Source organism: Oryx dammah, unplaced genomic scaffold, assembly GCF_014754425.2.
Source record: "Oryx dammah isolate SB20612 unplaced genomic scaffold, SCBI_Odam_1.1 HiC_scaffold_23, whole genome shotgun sequence".
Classification (NCBI taxonomy): domain Eukaryota; kingdom Metazoa; phylum Chordata; class Mammalia; order Artiodactyla; family Bovidae; genus Oryx; species Oryx dammah.
The window spans coordinates 62,115,845-62,130,517 of NW_024070207.1; the positions used below are offsets into that span (position 1 = coordinate 62,115,845).

At 36.5% G+C, this 14,673-nt stretch overlaps 1 protein-coding gene across 3 annotated transcripts in view; it reads left to right on the forward strand.

The window, feature by feature from the left end:
* The window catches only part of RPS6KA6 (ribosomal protein S6 kinase A6), a 177,159-nt gene that overhangs the window by 37,064 nt on the left and 125,422 nt on the right, over window positions 1-14,673 (forward strand). For all 3 annotated transcript variants that reach the window (XM_040265626.1, XM_040265628.1, XM_040265627.1), the window contains one exon: window positions 6,155-6,214. In XM_040265626.1, coding sequence (XP_040121560.1) covers window positions 6,155-6,214 — 60 coding nt within the window. The remainder of the gene's footprint in view (window positions 1-6,154; window positions 6,215-14,673) is intronic.

Consider the following 14,673-nt stretch of genomic DNA (forward strand, 5'->3'; position numbering starts at 1 on the left):
AAACAGGAGGGAGTGGTTGGTCAGCAGTGACATGTAAGATCAAGTAAGATAAGGATTGTTGGTGATTTTATTTGTTTTTTGTTGAGTTTTTTTTTATAAAGATGCTAGTCAAGTAAATAATTCTGGGTAAATTACTCTTTAATAAGTTTATTTTCAAATTTACATACAATAAAATTCACTCTTTTTCATGTAAGGTTCTGAGATGAATAGAGTTGTGTAACCACCATCACAGTCAGATTAGTCCCATCATCCCCTGACCTCAGTTCTCATTGCTGCCTACCGCTAGGCCTAAACTCTGACAATTGCTGATCCCTTCTCCATGCCTTATCATTTTACCTTTTCCATAATGTCTGATAAATATAATCATACAGTGTGTATGCTTTTGAGGCTGTTTTCTTCCCATTAATTGTATAATGTATTTCAGATTCATCTATATTGTTGAATATATCAGTAGATTGTTCTTTATGTGTTGCTGGGTAGTATTCCACTTTTCATTGCTGAGTAGTAGTCTATTCTTTCTCCATGTTGAAAGATATCTGGATTGTTTCCAAAAAGCAGTTAGAAACAAAGCTGCTATATATATTCATGAATAGATTTTTGTGTTAACATAAGTTTCCATTTATCTCAGGTAAATATTCTTACTGTCTTTCAATGTCCATGATGTCTCATAAGAAATATTAAAAAAAAAGCGAAATCTGTTATTCAATGTGATGTCTATGTAATGTGTTTTTCTCTCATTGCTTTAGAAACTTCTTTTGATTTAGTGTTGTTTAATTAAGATACGTCTTGGGATGGCTTTCTTTAATTTTATCTTTTGGGTTTCCCTGAGCTTCTTGAAATTGTAAATTTATGTCTTTTACCAAATTTGGGAAATTGCCAGCCACTTTTAAAAAGACAGCTTTATGGAAACATAATTCACCCACTTAAAATGCACAGCCTTATGGTTTTTAGTATACAGTATTGACAGATATGTGTAACCATCACCACAGTAAATTTTAGAACATTTTTTGTCACATCAAAAAGAAACCATCTACCTTGTAGTTGTTATCTGCATCTCCCCGTCCCCTAGCCCTAAGGAACCACTAATATACTTCCTATCTCTAAAGACTTTTCCCTTAACATTTAATATGAATTGAATTGCCATTATTGAATTGCCCATGAACAGTATGAAACAGCAAAAATATAGGACACTGAAAGATGAATTCTCTAGGTTGGTAGGTGTCCAGTTTGCTACTGGAAATCAGTGGAGAAATAATTCCAGAAATAATGAAGAGACAGAGCCAAAGCAACAACACTGCCCAGTTGTGGATGTGAGTGGTGATGGAAGTAAAGTCTTATGCTGTAAAGAGCAGTGTTGCATAGGAACCTGGAATGTTAGGTGCATGAATCAAGGCAAACTGGAAATGGTTAAACAGGAGATGGCAAGAGTGAACATCAACATTCTAGGAATCAGCAAACTAAAATGGATTGGAATGGGTGAATTTAACTCAGATGACCATTATATCTACTACTGTGGGCAAGAATCCATTAGAAGAAATGGAGTAGCCATCACAAACAAAAGAGTATGAAACAAACAAAAGAGTATGAAAGGCAGGACTTGGATACAATCTCAAAAATAACAGAATGATCTCTATTCATTTCCAAGGCAAACCATTCAATATCACAGTAACGCATGTATATGCCCCGACCAGTAATGCTGAAGAAGCTAAAGTTGAATGGTTCTATGAAGACCTACAGGACCTTCTAGAACTAACACCCCCAAAAAATGTCCTTTTCATTAAAGGGGACAGGAATGCAAAAGTAGCAAATTTGCCCTTGGAGTCCAGAATGAAGCAGGGCAGAAGTGAATAGAGTTTTGCCAAGAGAACACACTGGTCATAGCAAACACCCTCTTCCAACAACACAAGAGAAGACTCTACACATGGACATCACCAGATGGTCAGTGCCAAAATCAGATTGATTGTATTCTTTGCAGCCCAAGATGGAGAAGCTCTATACAGTCAGCAAAAACAAGACTATGGCTCACATGATGAACTCCTTATTGCCAAATTCAAACTTAAATTGAAGAAAGTATGGGAAACTACTAGACCATTCAGGTATGACCTAAATCAAATCGCTTACGATTATACAGTGGAAGTGAGAAATAGATTCAGGGGAGTAGATCTGAAAGAGTGCCTGAAGAACTATGGATGGAGGTTCATGACATTGTCTAGAACGCAGGGATCAAGACCATCTGCAAGAAAAAGAAATGCAAAAAGGCAAAATGGTTGTCTGAGGATGCCTTACAAATAGCTGTGAAAAGAAGAGAAATGAAAGGCGAAGGAGAAAAGGAAGGATATACCCATTTGAATGCAGAGTTCCAAAGAACAGCAAGGAGAGGTAAGAAAACCTTCCTCAGTGATCAGTGCAAATAAATAGAGGAAAACAACAGAATGGGAAAGACTAGAGATCTCTTCAAGAAAATGAGAGATACCAAGAGAATATTTCATGCAAAGATGGGCACAATAAATGACAGAAATGGTGCCAACCTAACAGAAGCAATAAATATTAAGAGGTGGCAAGAATACACAGAAGAACTATACAAAAAAAGATCTTCATGATCCAGATAATCACGATGGTGAGATCACTCACCTAGAGCCAGACATCCTGGAATATGAAGTCAAGTGGGCCTTAGGAAGCGTCACTACAAACAAAGCTAATGGATGTGAAGGAATTCCAGTTGAGCTATTTCAAATCCCAAAAGATGATGCTGTGAAAATGCTGCACTCAATATGCCAGCAAATTTGGAAAACTCAGCAGTGGCCACAGGACTGAAAAAAGTCAGTTTTCATTCCAATCCCAAAGAAAGGCAATGCCAAAGAATGTTCAAATTGCCACACAATTGGCACTCATCTCACATGCTAGCAAAGTAATACTCAAAATTCTCCAAGTCCAGCTTCAACAGTATATGAACTGTGAACTTCCAGATGTTGAAGCTGGATTTAGAAAAGGTAGAGGAACCAGACATCAAATTTCCAACATCTGTTGGTCATTGAAAAAGTAAGAGAATTCCAGAAAAACGTCTACTTCTGCTTTACAACAAACTGTGGACAATTCTTCAAGAGATGGAATCCCAGACCACCTGCCCTGCCTCCTGAGAAATCTGTATGCAGGTCAAGAAGCAACAGTTAGAACTGGACATGGAACAAAAAACTGGGAAACTCCAAATCGGGAAAGGAGTACATCAAGGGTGTATATTGTTACCCTGCTTATTTAATTTACAAGCAGAGTACATCATAAGAAACTCTGGGCTGGATAAAGCACAAGCTGGAATCACGATTGCCAGGAGAAATAATCAGTAACTTCAGATATGCAGATGACACCACCCTTATGGCAGAAAGCAAAGAACTAAAGAGCCTGTTGATGAAAGTGAAAGAGGAGAGTGAAAAAGTTGGCTTAAAGCTCAACATTCAGAAAACGAAGATCATGGCATCTGGTCCCATTACTTCATGGCAAATAGATGGAGAAACAATGGAAACAGTGGCAGACTTTATTTTGGGGGGCTCCAAAATCACTGCAGATGGTGAATGCAGCCATGAAATTAAAAGACACCCCTGAAAGAAAAGTTATGACCAACCTAGATAGCATATTAAAAAGCATAGACATTACTTTGCCAACAAAGGTCCATCTAGTCAAAGCTATTGTTTTTACAGTCGTCATGTATGGATGTGAGAGTTAGCATATAAATAAAGCTGAGTACTGAAGAAATGATACTTTTGAACTGTGGTGTTGGAGAGGATTTTTGAGAGTCCCTTGGACTGCAAGGAGATCCAGTCTGTCCATCCTAAAGGAAATCAGTCCTGAATATTCACTGGAAGGACTGATGCTGAAGTTGAAACACGAATACTTTTGCCACCTGATGTGAAGAACTGATTTATTTGAAAAGACCCTGATGCTAGGAAAGATTGAAGGTGGAAAAGGGAATGACAGAGGACGAGATGGCTGGATGGCATCACGGACTTGATGGACATGAGTTTGAGTAAGCTTTGGTAGTTGGTCATGGACAGGGAGGCCTGGCATGCTGCAGTCCTTGGGGCTGCAAATAGTTGGACATGACTGGGAGACTAAACTGAACTGAACTGAACTCATACATTATAATATTTTTGTTCTAAAGTTATTTATATTTGATTATTTTATAGTTTCTTTTTCTCTGCCTAAAACTTTAAACCTTCCCATTCAGGTGTGTTTATTTTTAACCCAAAGAATAAAATCATAATAGCTGCTTAAAGTGCTGGTTAGATATTTCAACATTGGTGTTATCCTCGAATTGAAACCTGTTGATTTTGATTGTTTCAGCATTCGGTGTGGTTAGATTCAGACTCTGAAGTTCTGTCTCACCCTCTCTGGTCGATGGCTCCTGTGTTAAATATGTTTTCAGAGTGTTTGGGTCAGCACGTTGGCCTGTGCCACACAGTGCCTTTGCTAACTCTGTGGTTTAGTCTGAGGCTTGAGCAGTTCAGTTTTCAAAGCCTTTGTTAGACTTGTCTGATTCTTTTCCACATACGTGCAGTTTGTTGTTGAGACCAGGACTTGTGTCTGTTCATACACAGTATTAAGGAATCTCCTTTTCCCATCCTATCATCTCTGTGATTTCTTTTATGGATTCACCAATTGGCAAGGACCTTTTATTCTTGTTCCTCTGACCAGAAATTTGATTTTATCTCAGTCTTAGCCTTTCATGCTGTTACGTAGCTTTGCACTGTTGGGGTGAAATGAAGGAGAGAGTGAAGAAAAACAAGTGTTACCCCCTATAATAATCTTATAGGAACCTCTTTTTCTGGTTCCTCCAATCAGAGACAGAGGTTTTCTCATGAATGAGGCTTGCCTTGGAGCGAAAATGATAATCAAAAAAGAAAAACAAAAGTGGGAAATAAAGTTGAGGTTTTCTTTATGCTCACCAGCTGAAAACTATGTCTTTTTCTTGTCCTCTCGAAGTTTTTTTCATGTAGTTCCATGACTCAGTCTATCCTTGGGTCAAAATCAAGAGATAAAGGTAGAAAATAAACCCAAGAAACTCACTAGAGTATGAGTTATTATTCAAATTTTGATTTCCCCCTCTAATCTGCTTGTTCTTATTTAGTTTTTAAAGGCCTCAGGTAGTTGCTTTTTATGTTTTGTCCAGAGTTTTTAGTTAATAATCAGAGGAGAGATAGTCTTACCCCATCTTGGCTGTCTCCAGAAGCTCTAATTAGTTCAGTTTACTTTCTTCTCTTTTTAATTAAAAAAAATTGAGGACTCTTATAAATAGACAATGGTAAAATTTAATTTTTAGGCCATCTTGCTGTTGCTTAATTTTCAAATATCTTATTTAAGAGACAGAGTTTTTCTGTAAAGGGCCAAATAGTAAATATTTTAGGTTTTGCAGACATAGGTTCTCTGTGAACTGTTCAATACTTCTGTTGAAGTGAGAAAGCAGCCATAGGTAATATGGAAACAAATGGATGTCTCTGTGTTCCAGTAAACTGTTATTTATAAAAACAGTGGGCCAGTTTGGACCATGGACTACAGCTTGCAAACCCTTAATCTAAGTGCTCCATGCTTAGTCCTTTCTGAGGTATTGCTTGAAGAGTATTACTAACCACTGAACTTTGTATGTTGAAATAATTTTGTTTCCGTGGCCATTTATATTTTTCTCCTATACTTCATTATATCTTCTGTAGAGTAATTCAAAATTTAATTGAACTTATTGAAAGGAAAGGAATTCACAACAGTGTAATTATATGATACCTTTCCCATCCTTATTTACTTAGACTATATCCTCACAATAAATTTCCTCTGAGGCATTTTTTCTGTCTTATAAATATTTGATTTTGAATAGTCCTAATGAAAGTATACAGGTCATATGTTTAGTATATATTCATTAATCATAACAAAGCTCTAAACAATATGAAATGAAATACACAGCTTTGAAATTCAAGAATTTTAAAAGATAACCCAGAAATCATATTAATAATGTTCCTTTTCTAAGTACTTTCTATGTGTTCTTTGTCCTTTTGTGTTTCCTTAAGTGTGGGTCTTGTTAAATTGTGAAGGGCAGCCTAGGGTTGTATTTTTTTCTTAGTTACTACTCTTGTTCTTGTACTCTTGAACTTCAGTTTTGAACAATATTTTTCAGGTGAATGGTCTTAAAATGGTCGATGAGCCAATGGAAGAGGGAGAAGCAGATTCTTGCCAAGTAAGTACTCACATTATTAAGCTACATTTTTCAAATATAAGGGCAAAGAATAGTATGAAAGGAGAAAATCTTATGTCAATTAAAGAAATGTATTTAGGTGAGTTAATAAGCAAGTCCAATTCTTAATAAAATAGCAGTAGTTCAAAGTATAGGACAGATTTTCTTGGAAGAAATTCTTTTTTTTTTTTAAGCACTGTGGACTGTTTATTTTAATTGAGGTATAATTGATTTATAATATTAGTTTCAGGTATACAATATAGTGATTCAAAAATTTTATAGATTATACTCCATTTATACTTATTACACACTATTGGCTATATCCCCTGTCTTGTACAATATATCCTTGCAGCTTATTTATTTTATTTTTTAATATAAATTTATTTTAATTGGAGGATTCATGTTGATGTTTGGTAGAAATTCCTATCCATAAATTTTTTAAACAACTTTATTGGAGCATAATTTACATGTCATGAAATTTACCCATTTTAAGTTTAACAGATGAAATATTTATTGCCATTATATGAGTAACTGGATTAAAATTCAGAGTCCTCTGAATTAAACAAGACTGTGTTTAACTATAGGGTAGAAAGGAGATCTAACATGAAAATATTTAACTAAAAGGATAACCTGAGTTCATTTGATATCTATTACCTGGTTTTCAAAACGAATTGCATGTAAATTATTTCAGAAATTTCTAACTATTTTAAAAGACTGTTTAACTATTTAATATTAGACCATTCTATGCAAGGAGTGTAATCTTAGTCTCTCATTTTACAAGATCTCATTACATAGAAGAGTGTTCTTAAGATTTTAGGGAGGGTCTGACTTAAGTAGGCTTCCCTGGTGGCTCAAACAGTAGAGATTTTGCCTGCAGTGCAGGAGACCTGGGTTCAATCACTAGGTCAGGAAGATCCCCTGGAGAAGGGAATGGCTACCCACTCCAGTATTCTTGCCAAGAGAATCCCAGGGACAGAGGAATCTAGAGGGCTACAGTCCATGGAGTCACATAGAGTTGGACATGACTGAGCAACTAATACTTCCATTTGTACTTTTTGACTAAAGTAGACATCCCCATGGATGTTGATATTTTCATTATCATTTCTATGATATATGTCATAGAATTGTAGTTCTTTTAAACCTGGAAGGAGACTCAGACATTGTATTCTATAATACCTTCATTGTATAGATAAGTCTCCTGAGACCTGTAGAAGTTACTGTGACTTATACTAGGCCATAAGACTAACAGGTAGCAGAATCAAGACTTAATGACACAGTATGCCTCATATTAGGTCAGTTGTGCATTGTGCAGATGCAAAGACGTGGAAAATAAGGAAAACACTGTTTTTTTCTTTTATAGTTGTGGATAAAATCATCTTTCATGTCTTTTATACCCCAGAAACTGGTTAAAGTGAATTTTTCTCAGATAGGAACCAGCAGAGAGATTTAAACTGGGTTTGTCCAACACTCTCTTTTGAAATGTTTTATGCAAAAATCAGCTTTCTCTGCAGTTGCTGATGATGTAACAATAATATCAGTTTTGGTTAACAAGGTAGGAGGTAAAATGTTGTCATTTTAGCTTTTGTAATTTATGTAATAATTTTTATGTTAATTTTGAGTATAATTAAATGTAAACTTATACCAAAATCATATCAAGCTGTATCTGCAGATCGTATGGGCTAAGGCATAGTAATATTTATGTTGGCAGTTTATAAAATAGTGTAAGGAAATACAAAGGTAATGGGTAAGGGTGCATTTTAGTATTAATAAATTAGCGAGAAAATACCATGCCCCACACCACAGGAGGAAGAAAAGATGTTTGTATGTGTGTATATGTATCTATGCATGTGTACATGTGTAGCCAATGTAAACACATACACATATACACAGGGTTATCAGTTCAGTTCAGTTGCTCAGTCGTGTCCGACTCTTTGCGACCCCATGAATTGCAGCACGCCAGGTCTCCATGTCCATCACCAACTCCCAGAGTTCACTCAGATTCACGTCCATCGAGTCAGTGATGCCATCCAGCCGTCTCATCCTCTGGTGTCCCCTTCTCCTCCTGCCCCCAATCCCTCCCAGCATCAAAGTCTTTTCCAGTGAGTCAACTCTTCGCATGAGGTGGCCAAAGTACTGGAGTTTCAGCTTTAGCATCATTCCTTCCAAAGAAATCCCAGGGTTGATCTCCTTCAGAATGGACTGGTTGTATCTCCTTGCAGTCCAAGGGACTCAGTTAAATACTAATTTTAATTAAAAGTGGTGGTACAAATGAACTTACTTATAAAACAGAAATAGAGTCACAGATGTAGAAAACAGACTTATGGTTACCAAAGGGGAAAGAGTGGGGAGGGATAAATTGGGAGATCGAGTTTGACCTATACACACTCTTATATATAAAGTAGATAACTAATAAGAACCTACTAAGAGAACTCTACTCAGTACTCTGTAATGACCTATGTGGGAACAGCATCTAAAAAGGAGTGGGTATATGTACATGTATAGCTGATTCACTTTGATGTAGAGCAGAAACTAACACAACATTGTAAGTCAACTGTACTCTAATATAATTATTTTTAAAACATGAGGCAAGACATATAGTCTTAATGGAAAGACAGTAAAAATATAGTGTTGGATTCTAATGTCATTTATATTAGGCAATCAACTTCAGTGGCTAGAAAGGGGAATCTAAAATTTTGGTGAACAAAGCACCTAGAATCACTTTCAAGGATTTGATTTAATTTGTGGCCTAAGTTTTCTGGACTTAAAACATTATGTATTTTTTGCTGTGTGATAGTTTAGACATATGTTTTGTGACAGTTAAATGATACAGGTGATAAGACACTCTAACAATATAAATTATTCATCCCTCTTTTTATGTTTTCATATATAGGATTGTTTTAGTGGGGGGTTTGTGGTCGCCTATTCCAATGTGATTTTGGCAGCTGTGTCTTTTTCTGATTGCTTAAAAAAAAATAATGGTGAGTTATAGACACTGCTCTATGATGTTTAGATTCTTTAAACAGTATTCTTCATATTTAGCTTTATATATTATTGCCTATGTGGCCTGATGCTGTTTTGTGTTTGGCTAATTTAGATAGCCAGTCTGGTAAATCTCATTTATGGCAGCTGTAGACTTTCATGGTCATTAGATTTCTTCAATTAAAACAAACAAAATTAAATAAAATGCTTCCCACACTCTATATATCTAGCATATGATTAGCAAAGCTGAATTATAGTTAATATAGTTTTAATATATCTAGATTTGTTACGAAGAATTGTTCCATTTCTCAAGACAGCCTTTACATTTGGTAAGTATTCAGTAATAGGTCACTAGTAAAAGATATCTGATATTTCACCACCTAAGTCCTATACTTCTCTGAAAACTGTCCAGGTTAGAAAAAATATGTTAGGATTCTTTAGTAGGTGACTGACATGAGTTAATTTTTTATGTTGTCAAAATAAGCATGATCATGTTTGGTAGCTTTTGAACCATTTATATTCACTTTTAAAAGAAATTATTTATTTTATTTGGATGATAATTACTTTACAATTTTGTGATGGTTTTTGCCATACATCGACATGAATTGGCCATAGGTATACATGTGTTACCCTATCCTCCCACATCCCTCCCACCCTATCCCTCTAGGTTGTCCTAGAGCACTGGCTTTGGGTATCTTGCTTCAAATATCAAATTCGCACTGGTCATCTATTTTACATATGGTAATGTATATGTTTCAATGCTATTCTCTCAAATCATCCCACCCTCTCCTTTTCCCACAGAGTCCAAAAGTCTATTCTTTACACCTGTGTCTCCTTTGCTGCCCTGTTCATAGGCTCGTCAGTATCATCTTTCTAGATTCTATATATATGCATTAACATACAGTATTTGTCTTTCTCTTTCTGACTTACTTCACTTTGTATAATAGGCTCTAGGTTCATCCACCTAATTAGAACTGACTTAAGTGTATTCTTTTGTATACCTAAGTACTATTCCAGTGTGTATATGTACCACAACTTCCTTATCCATTCATTGGCCAATGACATCTTGGTTGCTTCCATGTCGTAGCTATTGTGAATAGTGCTGCATTGAATACTGGAGTACATGTGTCTCTTTTGGTGATGGTTTCCTTGGAGTATATGCCCACCAGTGGGATTGCTGGATCGTATGGCAGTTCTATTCCCAGTTTTTTAAGGAATATCGACACTGTTCTCCATAGTGACTACCAGTTTGCATTCCTACCAGCAGTTTTAGACATTTCCCTTTTCTCCACACCCTCTCCAGCATTTATTGTTTGTAGAACGTTTGATGATGGCCATTCACTGGTGTAAGATGATACCACATTGTAGTTTTGATTTGCATTTCTCTTAAAGTTTGTATGGAATGCTTATTATTCCCTTAAATAAAATATATAATTTTAATGCTACCAGTATTTTAGGATGGAGAAGGCAATGGCACCCCACTCTGGTACTGTTGCCTGGAAAATTCTATGGACAGAGGAGCATGGTGGGCTGCTGTCTATGGGATCACACAGGGTCGGACATGACTGAAGCGACTTAGCATAGCATAGCATAGTATTTTAGGAATTTCCAAAGGTGATGATTTGTTGATTTCATTAGCACAAAGTGAGCAATATTTTTAGTCTCTGAATCTTTTTAAACTTTTTATTTTATATTAGAATATAGCAGGCTAACAATGTTTTGATGGTTTTGGCTGTACAGTGTAGTGAATCAGTTATGTGTATATATAGATATACATATAGATGTTTCAGTTTAGTTCAGTCGCTCAGTCATATCCTGCTCTTTGTGACCCCATGGACTGCAGCACACTAGGCCCCCTGTCTATCACCAATTCCCGGAGTTTACTCACACTCATGTCCATTGAGTCAGGGATGCCATCCAACCATCTCATCTTCTGTTGTCCCCTTCTCCTCCCACCTTCAATCTTTCCCAGCATCAGGGTCTTTTCAAATGAGTCAGTTCTTCGCATCAGGTGGCCAAAATATTGGAGTTTCAGCTTCAGCATCAGTTCTTCCAGTGAATATTCAGGACTGATTTCCTTTAGGATGGACTGGTTGGATCTCCTTGCTGTCCAAGGGACTCTCAGGAGTCTTCTCCAACACCACAGTTCAAAAGCATCAATTCTTTGGCGCTCAGTTTTCTTCATAGTCCAACTCTCATATCCATACATGACTATTGGAAAAACCATAGCTTTGACTAGATGGACCTTTGTTGGTAAAGTAATATTTCTGCTTTTTAATATGATGTCTAGGTTGGTTGTAACTTTTCTTTCAAGGAGCAAGCGTCTTTTAATTTCATAGCTGCAGTCACCATCTGCAGTGATTTTGGAGCCCCTAGAAATAAAGTCTGTCACTGTTTCCACTGTTCACCCATCTATTTGCTATAAAAAGATGGGACTGGATGCCATGATCTTAGTTTTCTGAATGTTGAGCTTTAAGCCAACGTTTTTACTCTCCTCTTTCACTTCCATCAAGAGGCTTTTTAGTTCTTCTTCACTTTCTGCCATAAGGGTGGTGTCATCTGCATATCTGAGGTTATTGATATTTCTCCCATCAATCTTGATTCCAGCTTGTGCTTCTTGCAGCCCAGCGTTTCTCATGATGTACTCTGCATATAAGTTAAATAAGCAGGGTGACAATATACAGCCTTGATGTATTCCTTTCTTGATTTGGAACCAGTCTGTTGGTTCCATGTCCAGTTCTAACTGTTGCATACAGATTTCTCAAGAGGCAGGTCAGGTTGTCTGGTGTTGCCATTCCCTGAAGAATTTTCCACATTTTGTTGGGATCTGCACAGTGCAAGGCTTTGGCATAGTCAATAAAGCAGAAATAGAGGTTTTTCTGGAACTCTCTTGCTTTTTCCATGATCCAGTGCATGTTGGCAATTTGATCTCTGATTCCTCTGCCTTTTATAAACCAGCTTGAACATCTGGAAGTTCATGGTTCACATATTGCTGAAGCCTGGCTTGGAGAATTTTGAGCATTACTTTACTAGCATGTGAGATCAGTGCAATTAGCAGTAGTTTGAGCATTTTTTGGCATTGCCCTTCTTTGGGATTGGAATGAAAACTGACCTTTTCCAGTCCTGTGGCCACTGCTGAGTTTTCCAAATTTGCTGACATATTGAATGCAGCAGTTTCACTGCATCATATCTTTTTTGTTAGCCATTAATCATTTATTTATTTATTATTCTTTTTACTTTTTTTTACTTTACAATATTGTATTGATTTTGCCATGCATCATCATTTAAGACTTGAAATAGCTCAATTGGAATTCCATCACCTCCACTAGCTTTGTTCATAGTGATGCTTCCTAAGGCCCACTTGACTTTGCATTCCAGTATTCTGACTCTAGAAGGGTGATCACACCATTGTGATTATCTGGGTCTTAGTATAGTTCTTCTGTATATTCTTGCCACCTCTTCTTAATATCTTCCGCTTCTGTTAGGTCCATACCATTTGTGTCCTTTATTGTGCCCATCTTTGCATGAAATATTCCCTTGGGATCTCTTATTTTCTTGAAGAGATCTCTAGTCTTTCCCATTCTATTGTTTTCTTCTATTTCTTTGCATTGATCCCTGGGGAAGGCTTTCATATCTCTCCTGCTATTCTTTGGAACTCTGAATTCAAATGGATATATCTTTCATTTTCTCCTTTGCCTTTAGTTTCTCTTCTTTTCACAGCTATTTGTATATGTGTATCTATATATCTATATGTATATCTATATATCTATATACATACACACATGTATATGTATGTCTATTATTTTCTCATTTAGGTTGTGGCATAATATTGCAAAGAGTGCTATACAGTAGGTCCTTGTTGGTTATCTACTTTAAATATGGCGGTGTGTACATCTCAGTCCCAAACTCCAAACTATCCCTTTCCCTCACCCTTTCCCTGGTGACTCAGCTGGTAAAGAACCTGCCTGCCAGTGCAGGAGATATAAGAGACATGGGTTCAATCCCTGTGTTGGAAAGATCTCCTGGAGAATGGAATGGAAACCACTCCATTATTCTTGCCTGGGAAATCCCTTGGACAGAGGAGCCTTTCTGTCCAGGTAACCATAAATTCCTTCTCTAAATCTGTGAGTCTGTTTCTGTTTTGTAAATTCATTTGTATCATTTCTTTTTAGATTCTGTTTATAATCAATATCATATGATATTTCTCTTTCTCTGTTTGGCTTACTTCACTCAGTATGAAAAGTTCTAGGTCCATCCATGTTGCTGCAAATGGCATTATTTCATTCTTTTATCTATTCCTCTGTTAATGGACATTTAGGTTGCTTCCACATCTTGGTTATTGTAAACAGTACTGCAGTGAACATTGGGATGCACATATCCTTTTGGGTCATGTTTTAATCTGGATATATGGCCAGCAGTGGGATTTCAGGGTCATATGGTACCTCAATTTTTAGTTTTGGAAGGAACCTCCATACTATTCTCCATAATGGCTGTACTAATTTACATTCCCACCAACAGTGTACGAGGATTCCCTTCTCTCCACACCCTTTGCAACATTTACTCTTTGTAGATTTTTTGTTGATAGTCCTTCTGGTTAGTGTCAGTTGGTACTCATTGTGGTTTTGATTTGCATTTCTTTAATAAATAGCAGTGTTCAACATCTTTTCATATGTTTCTTGATCATCTATGTGTCTTCTTTGGAAAAACATCTATTTAGGCATTATGCCCATTTTTTGTTTGGGTTGTTTATTTCCATGATGCTAAGCTCCATGAGCTGTTCATAAATTTTGGAGACAAATGCAGTGTCAGTCACATCATTTGCAAATATTTTCTCTCAATCTGTGGGTTGTCTTTTTGTTTTGTATATGATTTCCTTTGCTGTTTAAAAGCTTTTGAATTTAATTAAGCCCCATTTGTTTACTCATGTTTTTATTTTCATTGCTCTGGGGATGGATTGAAAAATACATTGCTCAATTTATGTCAGAGAGTGTCCTGCTTATGTTTTCTTCTAAGTGGTTTATGGTGTCCAGTCTCACATTTAGATCTTAAATCCATTTTGAGTTTATTTTTGTGTATGGTATTAAAGAAAGTTCTAATTTCATTTTTTGCATATAGCTTTCCATCTTACCCAGCATCATTTGTTGATGAAACTGTCTTTCTACCATTTTATAACCTTGACTCCTTCCTTTGTCATAGGTTAATTGACTGTAGGTGTGTGGGTTTATCTCTGGCATTTCAGTCTGATTCTGTTGAGCTATATGTCTGTTTTTGTTCTAGTGCCATACTGTGTTGGTGACTATAGCTTTATAGTATAGTCTGAATCCAGGGAGCCTGATTCCTCAAGGTCCTCCCACCATCACCACCTGCCACCACCACTCAGGATTCCTTTGGCTATTCAGGGTCTTTTGTGTCTCCATACAAATTTAATTTTTTTTCCTAGTTCTGTGAAAAAATGCCATTGGTAATTTCTTAAGGATTGCATT